The sequence below is a fragment of the Oncorhynchus mykiss genome, chromosome 5 (assembly GCF_057628025.1).
Source record: "Oncorhynchus mykiss isolate SJ-2025 chromosome 5, ASM5762802v1, whole genome shotgun sequence".
Lineage (NCBI taxonomy): Eukaryota > Metazoa > Chordata > Actinopteri > Salmoniformes > Salmonidae > Oncorhynchus > Oncorhynchus mykiss.
The window spans coordinates 7,660,885-7,673,625 of NC_143026.1; the positions used below are offsets into that span (position 1 = coordinate 7,660,885).

General features: G+C 46.7%; 1 protein-coding gene across 2 annotated transcripts in view; it reads right to left on the reverse strand.

Moving 5' to 3' along the window:
* mvb12ba (multivesicular body subunit 12Ba) overlaps window positions 1-12,741 on the reverse strand; it is a 50,646-nt gene that overhangs the window by 15,084 nt on the left and 22,821 nt on the right. For both annotated transcript variants that reach the window (XM_021601552.3, XM_021601551.3), the window contains exons 4-7: window positions 11,442-11,538; window positions 10,814-10,943; window positions 10,397-10,540; window positions 1,881-1,975 (exon numbers count right to left, since the gene is read on the reverse strand). In XM_021601552.3, coding sequence (XP_021457227.1) covers window positions 1,881-1,975; window positions 10,397-10,540; window positions 10,814-10,943; window positions 11,442-11,538 — 466 coding nt within the window. The remainder of the gene's footprint in view (window positions 1-1,880; window positions 1,976-10,396; window positions 10,541-10,813; window positions 10,944-11,441; window positions 11,539-12,741) is intronic.

Here is a 12,741-nt window from a genome sequence, read left to right on the forward strand (position 1 = left end):
CTTGGCACCCGATTGGTTACTAGGCTTCTCTCCCGACTGACGGTCATGTCTCGTCTTAATTGGTTACTAGGCTTCTCTCCCGACCCGACATCGCGTCCGTTCAAACAACGTGGGAGTAATGAAAGGGATCCGTCGAAGCAAACTGATGTCTACTGCAGTGTTGATGAGTGGCGCGGTCATTGGTTGGTTGGTTTCGCAGCCTTTCTCAACTGTGCGGGGGGGGGGGGGTCACCCGGAGTTTAGAGAACAGAAGGAAAACTTTTGGGTAAAACTCAAAAATGTCCTGCTTTACCCAAAGGGTTTCCTACGCGCAACTCCAGGGGAGATTTCATGTGTCAGTGTTGCGTCTACTCAAGCGTTTTGTTTATTTTCGATGTGCCAATGATAAGGAGTACAAAGAAACCCCTATTAGATTGCATTACCACTCCCGGTACATAGCTCATTAAGTGAAAATTAGATGTAGAATAGAGTATGAGAGAGTATGGAAGAATTGAGTCGCCCAGTACTCGGGGGGGGGGGGTCCATCTCTCTGGCTCACCATACGATGTCTCTCTTTGAATCCATAACATATCCATCATACGACATCCAAAGACTCCTTAGCTACCACAGGTGACTTCAGAGTAAACTGAGGGATAACACTCCTTAAGGGGTAGCTACCACAGGTGACTTCAGAGTAAACTGAGGGATAACACTCCTTAAGGGGTAGCTACCACAGGTGACTTCAGAGTAAACTGAGGGATAACACTCCTTAAGGGGTAGCTACCACAGGTGACTTCAGAGTAAACTGAGGGAAAACACTCCTTAAGGGGTAGCTACCACAGGTGACTTCAGAGTAAACTGAGGGATAACACTCCTTAAGGGGTAGCTACCACAGGTGACTTCAGAGTAAACTGAGGGATAACACTCCTTAAGGGGTAGCTACCACAGGTGACTTCAGAGTAAACTGAGGGATAACACTCCTTAAGGGGTAGTTACCACAGGTGACTTCAGAGTAAACTGAGGGATAACACTCCTTAAGGGGTAGCTACCACAGGTGACTTCAGAGTAAACTGAGGGATAACACTCCTTAAGGGGTAGCTACCACAGGTGACTTCAGAGTAAACTGAGGGATAACACTCCTTAAGGGGTAGCTACCACAGGTGACTTCAGAGTAAACTGAGGGATAACACTCCTTAAGGGGTAGCTACCACAGGTGACTTCAGAGTAAACTGAGGGATAACACTCCTTAAGGGGTAGCTACCACAGGTGACTTCAGAGTAAACTGAGGGATAACACTCCTTAAGGGGTAGTTACCACAGGTGACTTCAGAGTAAACTGAGGGATAACACTCCTTAAGGGGTAGCTACCACAGGTGACTTCAGAGTAAACTGAGGGATAACACTCCTTAAGGGGTAGCTACCACAGGTGACTTCAGAGTAAACTGAGGGATAACACTCCTTAAGGGGTAGCTACCACAGGTGACTTCAGAGTAAACTGAGGGATAACACTCCTTAAGGGGTAGTTACCACAGGTGACTTCAGAGTAAACTGAGGGATAACACTCCTTAAGGGGTAGCTACCACAGGTGACTTCAGAGTAAACTGAGGGATAACACTCCTTAAGGGGTAGCTACCACAGGTGACTTCAGAGTAAACTGAGGGAAAACACTCCTTAAGGGGTAGCTACCACAGGTGACTTCAGAGTAAACTGAGGGAAAACACTCCTTAAGGGGTAGCTACCACAGGTGACTTCAGAGTAAACTGAGGGATAACACTAAATTCAAAATTAATATTATGCAATGGCTGAAAGGGAAAAAAAACAACACCAACAAAAAAAACATTGAATATATGCATATTCCAGAAGACTTTTTGCAATTGGGAAGAAACGTAGACAGTAGCTCACCTGATATGGCGTACAGGTTGGAGTTCTGGTGTTCAAAATCTGGTCTAGTAGTGGTTTGCCTTTTGAAACTGGCGGGGAGTGTCATGGATATATGTCTGTAGGGGACAAACAGATTTTTAAAAAAGCCATGTTTAATAATCAATGTGTCCAATTTTTTAAAATGTGTGTATATATATCTATCTATCTATAGACTCAGTCTTGTTTTGGTATCAATCGCTTCTAACTGATTTTTATCTGTAAAATCTCTCTCTCATATATATACACACACACACACACACACACACACACACACACACACACACACACACACACACACACATACATACATACATACATACATACATACATACATACATACATACATACATACCACACACACACACACACATATATATACACATATACATACACACAAGACTGAGTCTTCCTCGTCGCCCCAAAACAGTCAGCAATATTTACAAATAGACGTCTGGTTCTGTCTCTCTCTCTCTCGGGTTTATTCTGCCATGATGGGGGTCGACCTTTTAACCTCATCAATTCCATCAGCGTGTGGATACGCTCCTCTCAGACAAGACAGCGGAGGATTCTTTTTATTAAAAAAAGGTTGACGACAATCGTTAATCTGGGCATTGGCCACGGACTGCTTTAATGAAGATCTCCTTTCCAGCTCATCTAAAAAAAAGGTTGACTGAGGAAGTGGAGGGGAATTACGTCGGTGATAGGATTCCGATGGCGGGTGTGATATTTCACAAACACAGATTGACCTGACAGATATTGTTTGGGTGCTCTTTCTGAGTATGCCTGCCTTTGGCCACACTAGACAAAACATCCATCAATATCCAGAAATGAATGCAGTAAATAGGCTGCTTTTGGAGAAGTCTACTCTCTCAGACCAGGACGAGCGACGTACTCAGGAGCTGCGTCTAGAGTCAAATCAGAAACAAGAACAGTCGCTTTTGATCAAAATGACAAGCTTTTGAATAGTGTATAGCAGGGCTCTCCAACCCTGTTCCCAGAGAGCTACCCCTAATGTAGGTTTTTGCTCCAACCCCCCCCCCCCCCCAGCTGAAACTAACCCGTTTATCAAACAGTTCATTATTACAATCAAGTAGATTAGAGATGGAGCGAACATCTACAGCTCTCGGTTTCCCGATAGCGATGGAGTTTATAGGCTTTTACAAATGTTTTAGCGATGCATCTTTCCTTACAACGACTTTCCTAAAACACCACGCAGAGAGAACGTTCGCTAAGTGCCTTTCGGAGCATAGTGTCGATACTGCCGGGATCGAAATGAAAAAGGCAGCACTGCTCTCGGATCAGATTCTGCCGTTCAAATCTTACCTTGACGTTTATAATTATAATAAATTACAGACAGCCTACAATTAGCAAAACAGAACTCGATTGAATGAACAAGAAATGTATTTAAATATTTAATTATATAGTCCTATACTGTAGGCTATTTATCTTGAATAAACAGCCTTTTTTTTAACAATTGCAAAGACATTGGCAACTTTGTATTTGTAGTCAACTTCACTGTGAAATTAATCGGTGGTCACAGAGACAGATAAATAAACACATTAATTCTATGTTTAGCAGCAGGGTAGCCTAGTGGTTAGAGAGTTGGATTAGGAACCGGAAGGTTGCAAGTTCAAACCCCCGAGCTGACAAGGTACAAATCTGTCGTTCTCCCCCTGAACAAGGCAGTTAGCCCACTGTTCCTAGGCCGTCATTGAAAATAAGAATTTGTTCTTTAACTGACTTGCCTGGTTAAATAAAGGTAAAAATTAAAATTAAATCTGTGTTTAAAGTCATGCAGTAGGTAAAAAAAATAAATACAAATCTAACGAAGATGTTTGAATGGTATGAGGCAATAAGTAAATAAGTGTTTAAGTGCAAATTTGGTAAATGTTTTTTGGGGGAAACAGCTCATAGATGTAACGATGCTCCTGTGAAGGTTCTTATGACGAACTTAGCCTTAAGATGCCTTTTGGAAACCGGACCCTGGATGGTACGGTAGCTCCCCTGGAACAGGGTTCGAGAGCCCTGCTGCAGAGCCACTTCACAGGCAAGATGTTACACTAACAAGCATCCATGGTCCTTCTGTGGCTGTCAAAACTTTTCTCAAATGGAAAAACGGCATTTATTAAAACTCAGAAAAATCAGCCACATCTCAGAGAAGCTACAAGGCTTTAGACTGGTGACTCAATTGACATATAAGGCAATAAGTTACTCAGTGAACAAAGCACAGAAAAACTGACTGCAGTGGTTAGGGATTGGATTACAGTGGCCACTGGAGTTTGGAATCCAATTTATCATCGTTGTGGGGAACAAGATGCCACTCCTCTTGTTTCTCTGCCGAGGTTCTGACTGTGGTGTGCTGAAATGCTTTAGTAAATTACAGAAGAGAACATTGTGGGGAGAGAAGGGAAATGAAACAATTATGCATCGTAACAATCCAGTCTTTTGGAGCGAATTTAAGTAATATTGTCAGGCACACAGAAAAGAAAATATGTTTTAACCTTCGCTACCACTTTGTAACTATGTTGGAGCCAGTGTTGGGGTCAACTAGTGATTCAACTACATTTTGCAGTAGCTTGGTAGTCATTGAACTAAATTAAAATCTAGGTACTGTTTACAGTAGTTAATCATTTTTTTGCCGTGTAGCTAAATACTGTAACTCCACCACTTTTCCCCCCACTACAGCCTAATTCTCACTTAACTGTTTTTGTTTTTTAATTACACATTCTGTTAACATCTGACATTTCAGATATACATACAGTGCATTCGGAAAGTATTCAGACCCCTTGACTTTTTACACATTTTGTTACGTTACAGCCTTATTCTAAAATTGATTAAATTCTCCCCCCCCCCCCCCTCAATCTACACACAATATATAATCACAATAGCGTAAGTATTCAGACCCTTTACTCAGTACTTGAAGGACCTTTGGCAGCGATTACAGCCTAGAGCCTTCTTGGAAATGATGCTACAAGCTTGGTACATGTGTATTTGGGGAGTTTCTCCAATTTTTCTCTGCAGATCCTCTCATGCGCTGTCAGGTTGGATGGGGTGTGTCGCTGCAGAGATGTTCGATCGGGTTCAAGTTTGGGCTCTGGCTGGGTCACTCAAGGACATTCAGAGACTTGTCCTGAAGCCACTCCTGCGCTGTCTTGGCTGTGTGCTTAGAGTCATTGTCCTGTTGGAAGATGAACATTCGCCCCAGTCTGAGGTCCTGAGTGCTCTGGAGCAGGTTTTCATCATGGAGCTCTCTGTACTTTGCTCTGTTAATCTTTGCCTCGATCCCGACTGGTCTCCCAGTCCCTGTCGCTGAAAAACATCCCCACAGCATGATGCTGCCACCACCATGCTTCACTGTAGGGATGGTGCCAGCTTTCCTTCAGACGTGACGCTTGGCATTCAGGCCAAATAGATAAATCTTGGTTTCATCAGAACAGAGAATCTTGTTTCTCATGGTCTGAGAGTCCTTTAGGTGCCTTTTGGTAAACTCCAAGCAGGCTGTCAATTTCCCTTTACTGAGGAGTGGCTTCCGTCTGGCCACTCTACCATAAAGGCCTGATTGGTGGAGTGCTGCAGAGATGGTTGTCCTTCTGGAAGGTTCTCCCATCTCCGCAGAGGAACTCTAAAGCACTGTCAGAGTGACCATCGGGTTCTTGGTCACCTCCCTGACCAAGGACAGTCTCCCCCAGTTTGACCGGGTGGCCAGCTCTAGGAAGAGCCTTGGTGGTTCCAATCTTCTTCCATTTAAGAATGATGGAGGTCACATTTCTTGGGGACCCTCAATGCTGCAAAAAAAAAATGTTGTTCCCTTCCACAGATCTGTGCCTCGACACAATCCTGTCGTCTCTGAGCTCTATGGACAATTTCTTTGACCTCATAGCTTGGTTTTTGCTCTGACATGCACTGTCAACTGTGGGACCTTATATAGACAGGTATGTGCCTTTTCAAAATCATGTCCAATCATTTGAATTTACCACAGGTGGACTCCAATCAAGTTGTAGAAACATCAAGGTTGATCAATGGAAACAGGATGCACCTGAGCTCCATTTCAAGTCTCAGAGCAAAAGGGTTATGTAAATAAGGTATTTCTTATTCACAATTACGTGTAATTTGTACCCAATTTCGTGATTACGATCGGCTCATCGCTGCAACTCCCCAACGTGTTCGGGAGAGGTGAAGGTTAAGTCATGCGTCCTCTGAAACATGACCCGCCAAGCTGCGCTTCTTAACACCCCCTCGCTAAACCCGGAAGCCAGCTGCACCAATCTGTCAGAGGAAACACCGTTCAACTGACGACCGGAGTCAGCCTGCAGGCACCCGGCCCGCCACAAGGAGTCGCTAGAGCGTGATGAGCCAAGTAAAGCCGACCTGGCCAAACCCCTCCCCTAACCCGGGCGACGCTGGGCCAATTGTGCGCCGCCCTATAGGACTACTGTTCATGGCCGGTTGTAACACAGCCTAGGATCGAACCTGGGTCTGTAGCGACGTCTCAAGCACTGCGATGCAATGCCTTAGACCGCGCGCACACTCACTGGCAAAGATGTTCAGCAGGCAGGCAGATGCTGCGAAAACAATTCTGATCGACAGAGGGAGTGATTTGCATAGGCAGTTTGTTGCCTTTTTGGTGGGGACTAGAACAAAATAAATATCCTCCAATTTAATGTAGAGCTAAACATTTTTTTTTTTAAAGATTTCTAAGGTTTAAAAAAAGAACAAAGGAGTTCGAACTGGTTCAGAACGAAATTATTGGTTCCAACCCCTGGAGAGAACGAAATGATTGGTTCCAACCCCTGGAGAGAACGAAATGATTGGTTCCAACCAATCAGAGAGAAGAGGGCTGAAAGAAAAGAGGGAAAGACGAGGAGGAAGCAGCTTCCTGTCTCTTTAAAAATGGCTGAAAAGCATTGCACAAAAAATGCATTTAATTTCACGGGGAAAGTATACTTAAGCAATAAGTCCCGAGGAGGTGTGGTATATGACCAATACATCATAGCTAAGGGCTGTTCTTATGCAACACAGAGTACCTGGATACAGCCCTTAGCCGTGGTATATTGGCTAAAAACAACAAACCCGAGGTGCCTTATTGCTATTATAAACTGGTTACCAACATCATTAGAACAGTAAACAAGTAGTTTTGCAACATACCCATGATATATAGTCTCATGTCTTGCAAGCAATTAGCAATCAGGGCTCTGGCTACCGCGTTTATAAATGCTACCAACTATAAAATGCTACCAACGCTTAGGATAACGATCCTGAATCCAGCCCCCCAAAAATACACAACACTGTTGTTGGCAGCAGTAGGAGGCTACGCTGCCTCTACAGAGCATCCAGTCCAGTGGAGGTTACATGCTAGCCTGGCTGGGGTGGCGCTGCTAGTCCAGTGGGGTTACACGCTAGCCTGGCTGGGGTGGCACTGCTAGTCCAGTGGGGTTACACGCTAGCTTGGCTGGGGTTACATGCTAGCCTGGCTGGGGTGGCACTGCTAGTCCAGTGGAGTTACACGCTAGCCTGGCGCTGCTAGTCCATTGGAGTTACATGCTAGCCTGGCTGGGGTGGCGCTGCTAGTCCAGTGGAGTTACACGCTAGCCTGGCGCTGCTAGTCCAGTGGAGTTACACGCTAGCCTGGCTGGGGTAGCGCTGCTAGTGCAGTGGAGCTACACGCTAGCCTGGCTGGGGTAGCGCTGCTAGTGCAGTGGAGTTACACGCTAGCTTGGCTGGGGTTACACGCTAGCCTGGCTGGGGTGGCGCTGCTATTCCAGTGGAGTTACACGCTAGCCTGGCTATGCTAGTCCATGGAGTTACATGCTAGCCTGGCTGGGGTGGCGCTGCTAGTGCAGTGGAGTTACACGCTAGCCTGGCGCTGCTAGTCCAGTGGAGTTACACGCTAGCCTGGCTGGGGTAGTCCAGTGGAGTTACACGCTAGCCTGGCTGGGGTAGTCCAGTGGAGTTACACGCTAGCCTGGCTGGGGTAGTCCAGTGGAGTTACACGCTAGCCTGGCTGGGGTAGTGCTGCTAGTGCAGTGGAGTTACACGCTAGCCTGGCGTTGCTAGTCCAGTGGGGTTACATGCTAGCCTGGCTGGGGTAGTCCAGTGGAGTTACACGCTAGCCTGGCGTTGCTAGTCCAGTGGAGTTACACGCTAGCCTGGCTGGGGTGGCGCCCAGTGTAGTTACACGCTAGCTAGTCCAGTGGAGTTACACGCTGGGGTGGCGCTGCTAGTCCAGTGGAGTTACACGCTAGCCTGGCGCTGCTAGTCCAGTGGGGTTACACGCTAGCTTGGCTGGGGTTACATGCTAGCCTGGCTGGGGTGGCACTGCTAGTCCAGTGGAGTTACACGCTAGCCTGGCGCTGCTAGTCCAGTGGAGTTACACGCTAGCCTGGCTGGGGTAGTCCAGTGGAGTTACACGCTAGCCTGGCTGGGGTAGTCCAGTGGAGTTACACGCTAGCCTGGCTGGGGTAGTCCAGTGGAGTTACACGCTAGCCTGGCTGGGGTAGTGCTGCTAGTCCAGTGGAGTTACACGCTAGCCTGGCGTTGCTAGTCCAGTGGGGTTACATGCTAGCCTGGCTGGGGTAGTCCAGTGGAGTTACACGCTAGCCTGGCGTTGCTAGTCCAGTGGAGTTACACGCTAGCCTGGCTGGGGTGGCGCCCAGTGTAGTTACACGCTAGCTAGTCCAGTGGAGTTACACGCTGGGGTGGCGCTGCTAGTCCAGTGGGGTTACATGCTAGCCTGGCTGGGGTAGTCCAGTGGAGTTACACGCTAGCCTGGCTGGGGTAGTCCAGTGGAGTTACACGCTAGCCTGGCTGGGGTAGTCCAGTGGGGTTACACGCTAGCCTGGCTGGGGTAGTGCTGCTAGTCCAGTGGAGTTACACGCTAGCCTGGCTGGGGTAGTCCAGTGGAGTTACACGCTAGCCTGGCTGGGGTAGTCCAGTGGAGTTACACGCTAGCCTGGCTGGGGTAGTGCTGCTAGTCCAGTGGAGTTACACGCTAGCCTGGCTGGGGTAGTCCAGTGGAGTTACACGCTAGCCTGGCTGGGGTAGTCCAGTGGAGTTACACGCTAGCCTGGCTGGGGTAGTGCTGCTAGTCCAGTGGAGTTACACGCTAGCCTGGCGTTGCTAGTCCAGTGGAGTTACACGCTAGCCTGGCTGGGGTAGTGCTGCTAGTCCAGTGGAGTTACACGCTAGCCCGGCGTTGCTAGTCCAGTGGAGTTACACGCTATCCTGGCTGGGGTAGCACTGCTAGTGCAGTGGAGCATTGTCTGAGAGCAACAGTGTGAGAGGAATCCCAATGGTCTCTATGCGTTCTTGTGGTTAAGGTTAGGGTCATCCCAAGGATCCCAGATAGCACGGACAGTGGGATCATGGTGTAATGCTTTTTCCTCCGGGGGATATAGCAGAACCTCCATTTATATAGCATAACCTAGTATTACAGAGTTTAAATCTCAAAACAACTATGGTGTTTAAGTCAAATTGATAGTAAAAACTTTATTGGTATAATACATAAAACACACGACAACAAAGTGCAAAGCCGTTGTTGTAAACAAGAAAATAGTTACACTAGACTATTTTAACTTAGACAAAAGGCACAAAAAAAAATATATGTTTTAGGATTTCAAGTGTACATCGTTTTTCATTAAATGTGGAGTTTTGTTACAATAACAGGTTCCATCTGGTTCAGATATTTCAGCACTACTAACAATGCTGGCCCGTTCTCGAGACTAAACCACCCTCAGATAGGAGCGCAACTCCAGTGGTTAACCATTGTTAGAGAAAACCACACCAAGACGGGTCCCGGTGGCAGTCGGGAGAAAACCACACCAAGACGGGTCCCGGTGGCAGTCGGGAGAAAACCACACCAAGACGGGTCCCGGTGGCAGTCGGGAGAAAACCACACCAAGACGGGTCCCGGTGGCAGTCGGGAGAAAACCACACCAAGACGGGTCCCGGTGGCAGTCGGGAGAAACCCACCAAGACGGGTCCCGGTGGCAGTCGGGAGAAAACCACACCAAGACGGGTCCTGGTGGCAGTCGGGAGAAGATGCATGTACACTTCAGATGGGAAGAAAACCCACTATTCTAGCTGCAGACTAGTATTCCTCTCCTTCTCTTGCAGAAGCTTTAGACACAGTTTCTCTTTGTTTTACTCTTTAGCCACAGGCTATAGGCAGTTAATTTTCCCCATTCTCTTGAGTAAACGCCGTTTCAACACAACGTGCCTGTTCTTTAGCTTACTTGGCTGCAGACTTGAAATAGAAACCACTCTGAATTATGGGAAGTGGAACACACACACGCAAGAGGTCCTGAATGAGGCGACAGGTAGTTCAAATCCCAAAGCTGACAAGGTCAAAATCTGTCGTTCTGCCCCTGAACAAGGCAGTTAACCCACTGTTCCTAGGCCGTCATTGAAAATAAGAATTTGTTCTTAACCGACTTGCCTAGCTAAATAAAAAGTAAAAAAAAATAAAAAAATAAAATGAGAATATGGAAAACATAGCATACTTGGGCAGAGGGGCTGCTGGGGTTGGTGTGGTGTTGGCCGTCGAGTTGATATTCTGGATGTTATTGGTGGTTGGAGTTGGCGAAGATTCCTGGGCACGCGGGACCTTACCCATGCGATACCAGATCCCCATGTTGTTGAGCTCTCTGGAACACAACCACAGCCTCTTTTAGCATCATCATCCATTTCCTGCATACAGCCGCACCACGTAGACAGACTAGAAGTACAACATTCTGACGCCTGTTCACCTCAATTCATAACCTGTTGAAGGAACTCAAAATTGTGTGAAACCCCAATTTCCCTCACATTTTATAAGTAAATTAAACCCCATTTCCTGGTGGCTGGCTTACTCTGAAAAACCCTAGCTCTACATCATCTGGCTCTACGATATCTATGTTAATAACATCACAGCTGCTAACCCTATGAAAGTGTACTGCGGTGGGGCCTGCTTGGACCTGCCCAGGATTCTGATGTCACAGATGGCTGCCTCTGTGGAGTCCCGCGGGATGAACTTGATACACAGCCTCCTCTTCCGGAAGGCTTGCTCCTCTGTGTGTGGCCAGCAGACAGACAACAAAAAGAGACAGACAGCCAGACAAAGAGGAAGCAGGAGGGTGACAGACAAAGAGAAAATACAGAGAAAAGAGGAAAGAGAAAGCAGAGAGAGAGAGAGGAGAGAAGAAAGAAAGAGAGACATGGAGAGAAAAGAGGAGAGAGAGGAGAGAAAAGAGGAGAGAGAATAAAGAAAGAGAGACATGAAGAGAAAAGAGAGAGTCAGTGCACTGAAAAAGGTCTCTGATCATGTTACGGTCTATAAATAATAAAAACTAACCATGTAACCAGTATCCTATCTCCCAGAGTCCACAAAGTCTGACTCACAAAAACACATGATTTGCTTTTCACATTTGTAGGGACATTTTTAAATAAAATCACACATGCTGTTATGTAGCACTGACTACCTTGATGGTTAGTCAGAGAAGCTTAAAATAGACCCGGGAGGTAAAGAAGGAGAGCTGTAGGATATGAGAGGAGAAGATCAGTGCTTACGTGTGTCCACAGTCTCCTGGATGGGAATAAAACCCACAGGCAGAGTGTCCTTGATGTCGATAAGCTTCATGTCCACCAGCACATTACCTAAATGACTCTGCAGAGGCAGCGAGAGAGAGACAGGCAGCGAGAGAGAGACAGGCAGCGAGAGAGAGACAGGCAGCGAGAGAGAGACAGGCAGCGAGAGAGAGACAGGCAGCGAGAGAGAGACAGGCAGCGAGAGAGACAGACATAGAAACCACATCCACGTTAGCTAATGATCAGTCAACAGTTCATTCCAAAGCCTTGACAGTGGCAGTAGAATGTTTGTGTATGTGCAAGAAGTGTTAGCAGTGGGGAGGTGGGGGGGGGGGGGGTTCTTCCCTGACAGAGAAGACGTCTCCCTACCTCCACAGAGGGTTATAAATCACTAACGCCTGTGGTTCCGTTGCACACTTTGCGGACTAATTTCACAGTATCTGTTTTTGTCACAGACAATTACGCTGCGGGCCGTATTGATTGGCAGACAAAATAGCTTCTGTTGATGGCACGGTCACATCTGATCACACCTCAAACTGGCAGGAAACTAAACGGAAGTTAGTCTGGGCTTGATGGACAGACATGGGAGGGGGTTGTGTGTGTGTGTGTGTGTGGGGGGTGGGGTAATTGTTTGCTATGTGGCTATTTATTTCAGACTTCAATTGTGTTTCTGTCAAGGATGAATATCATCAGTGTATTGGTTTCTACCTTCCAGGATGTGTATCAACTGGCCCCATCAAGTGATCAGACCAAGTTGTATGTTACAGACCTATGCTTTTCACAGCAACTCTACAGATCAAGTTGTATGTTACAGACCTATGCTTTTCACAGCAACTCTACAGATCAAGTTTGTACAGGAATTGTTCAAACTGGACTTACTTAAAAAACAGACCTCACAAAGCAGCCATCATCTCAAAAAGTATCATACTAAGTATAAGAAAAAGAACATGAGTATGAGTAGGGAATTCCTGATTTGATAACGGTGCTACAGACCCTGTTGTTTAAACAATCCAGAGCAAGGTCAAAGAGTCAAATGGAACACTGGAATCATTCCAGAATAACATCCCCGCGGCAAAGGAGAAAATCTTTTGTAACTCGGAGATGTGTGTTTGGGAAAGCCTTTGTGAGAACGCCTGTCACCTACGCCCAAGGACCGATGTCCAATGTTCTCCATGGAGTTGGTCAAACTGTTCTCCTTTCTCTACCAACAGGCTCTACGCCTAAATAAGGTCATCGGTATCAGAGTTTTCTACCAACAGGCTCCACGCCTAAATAAGGTCAT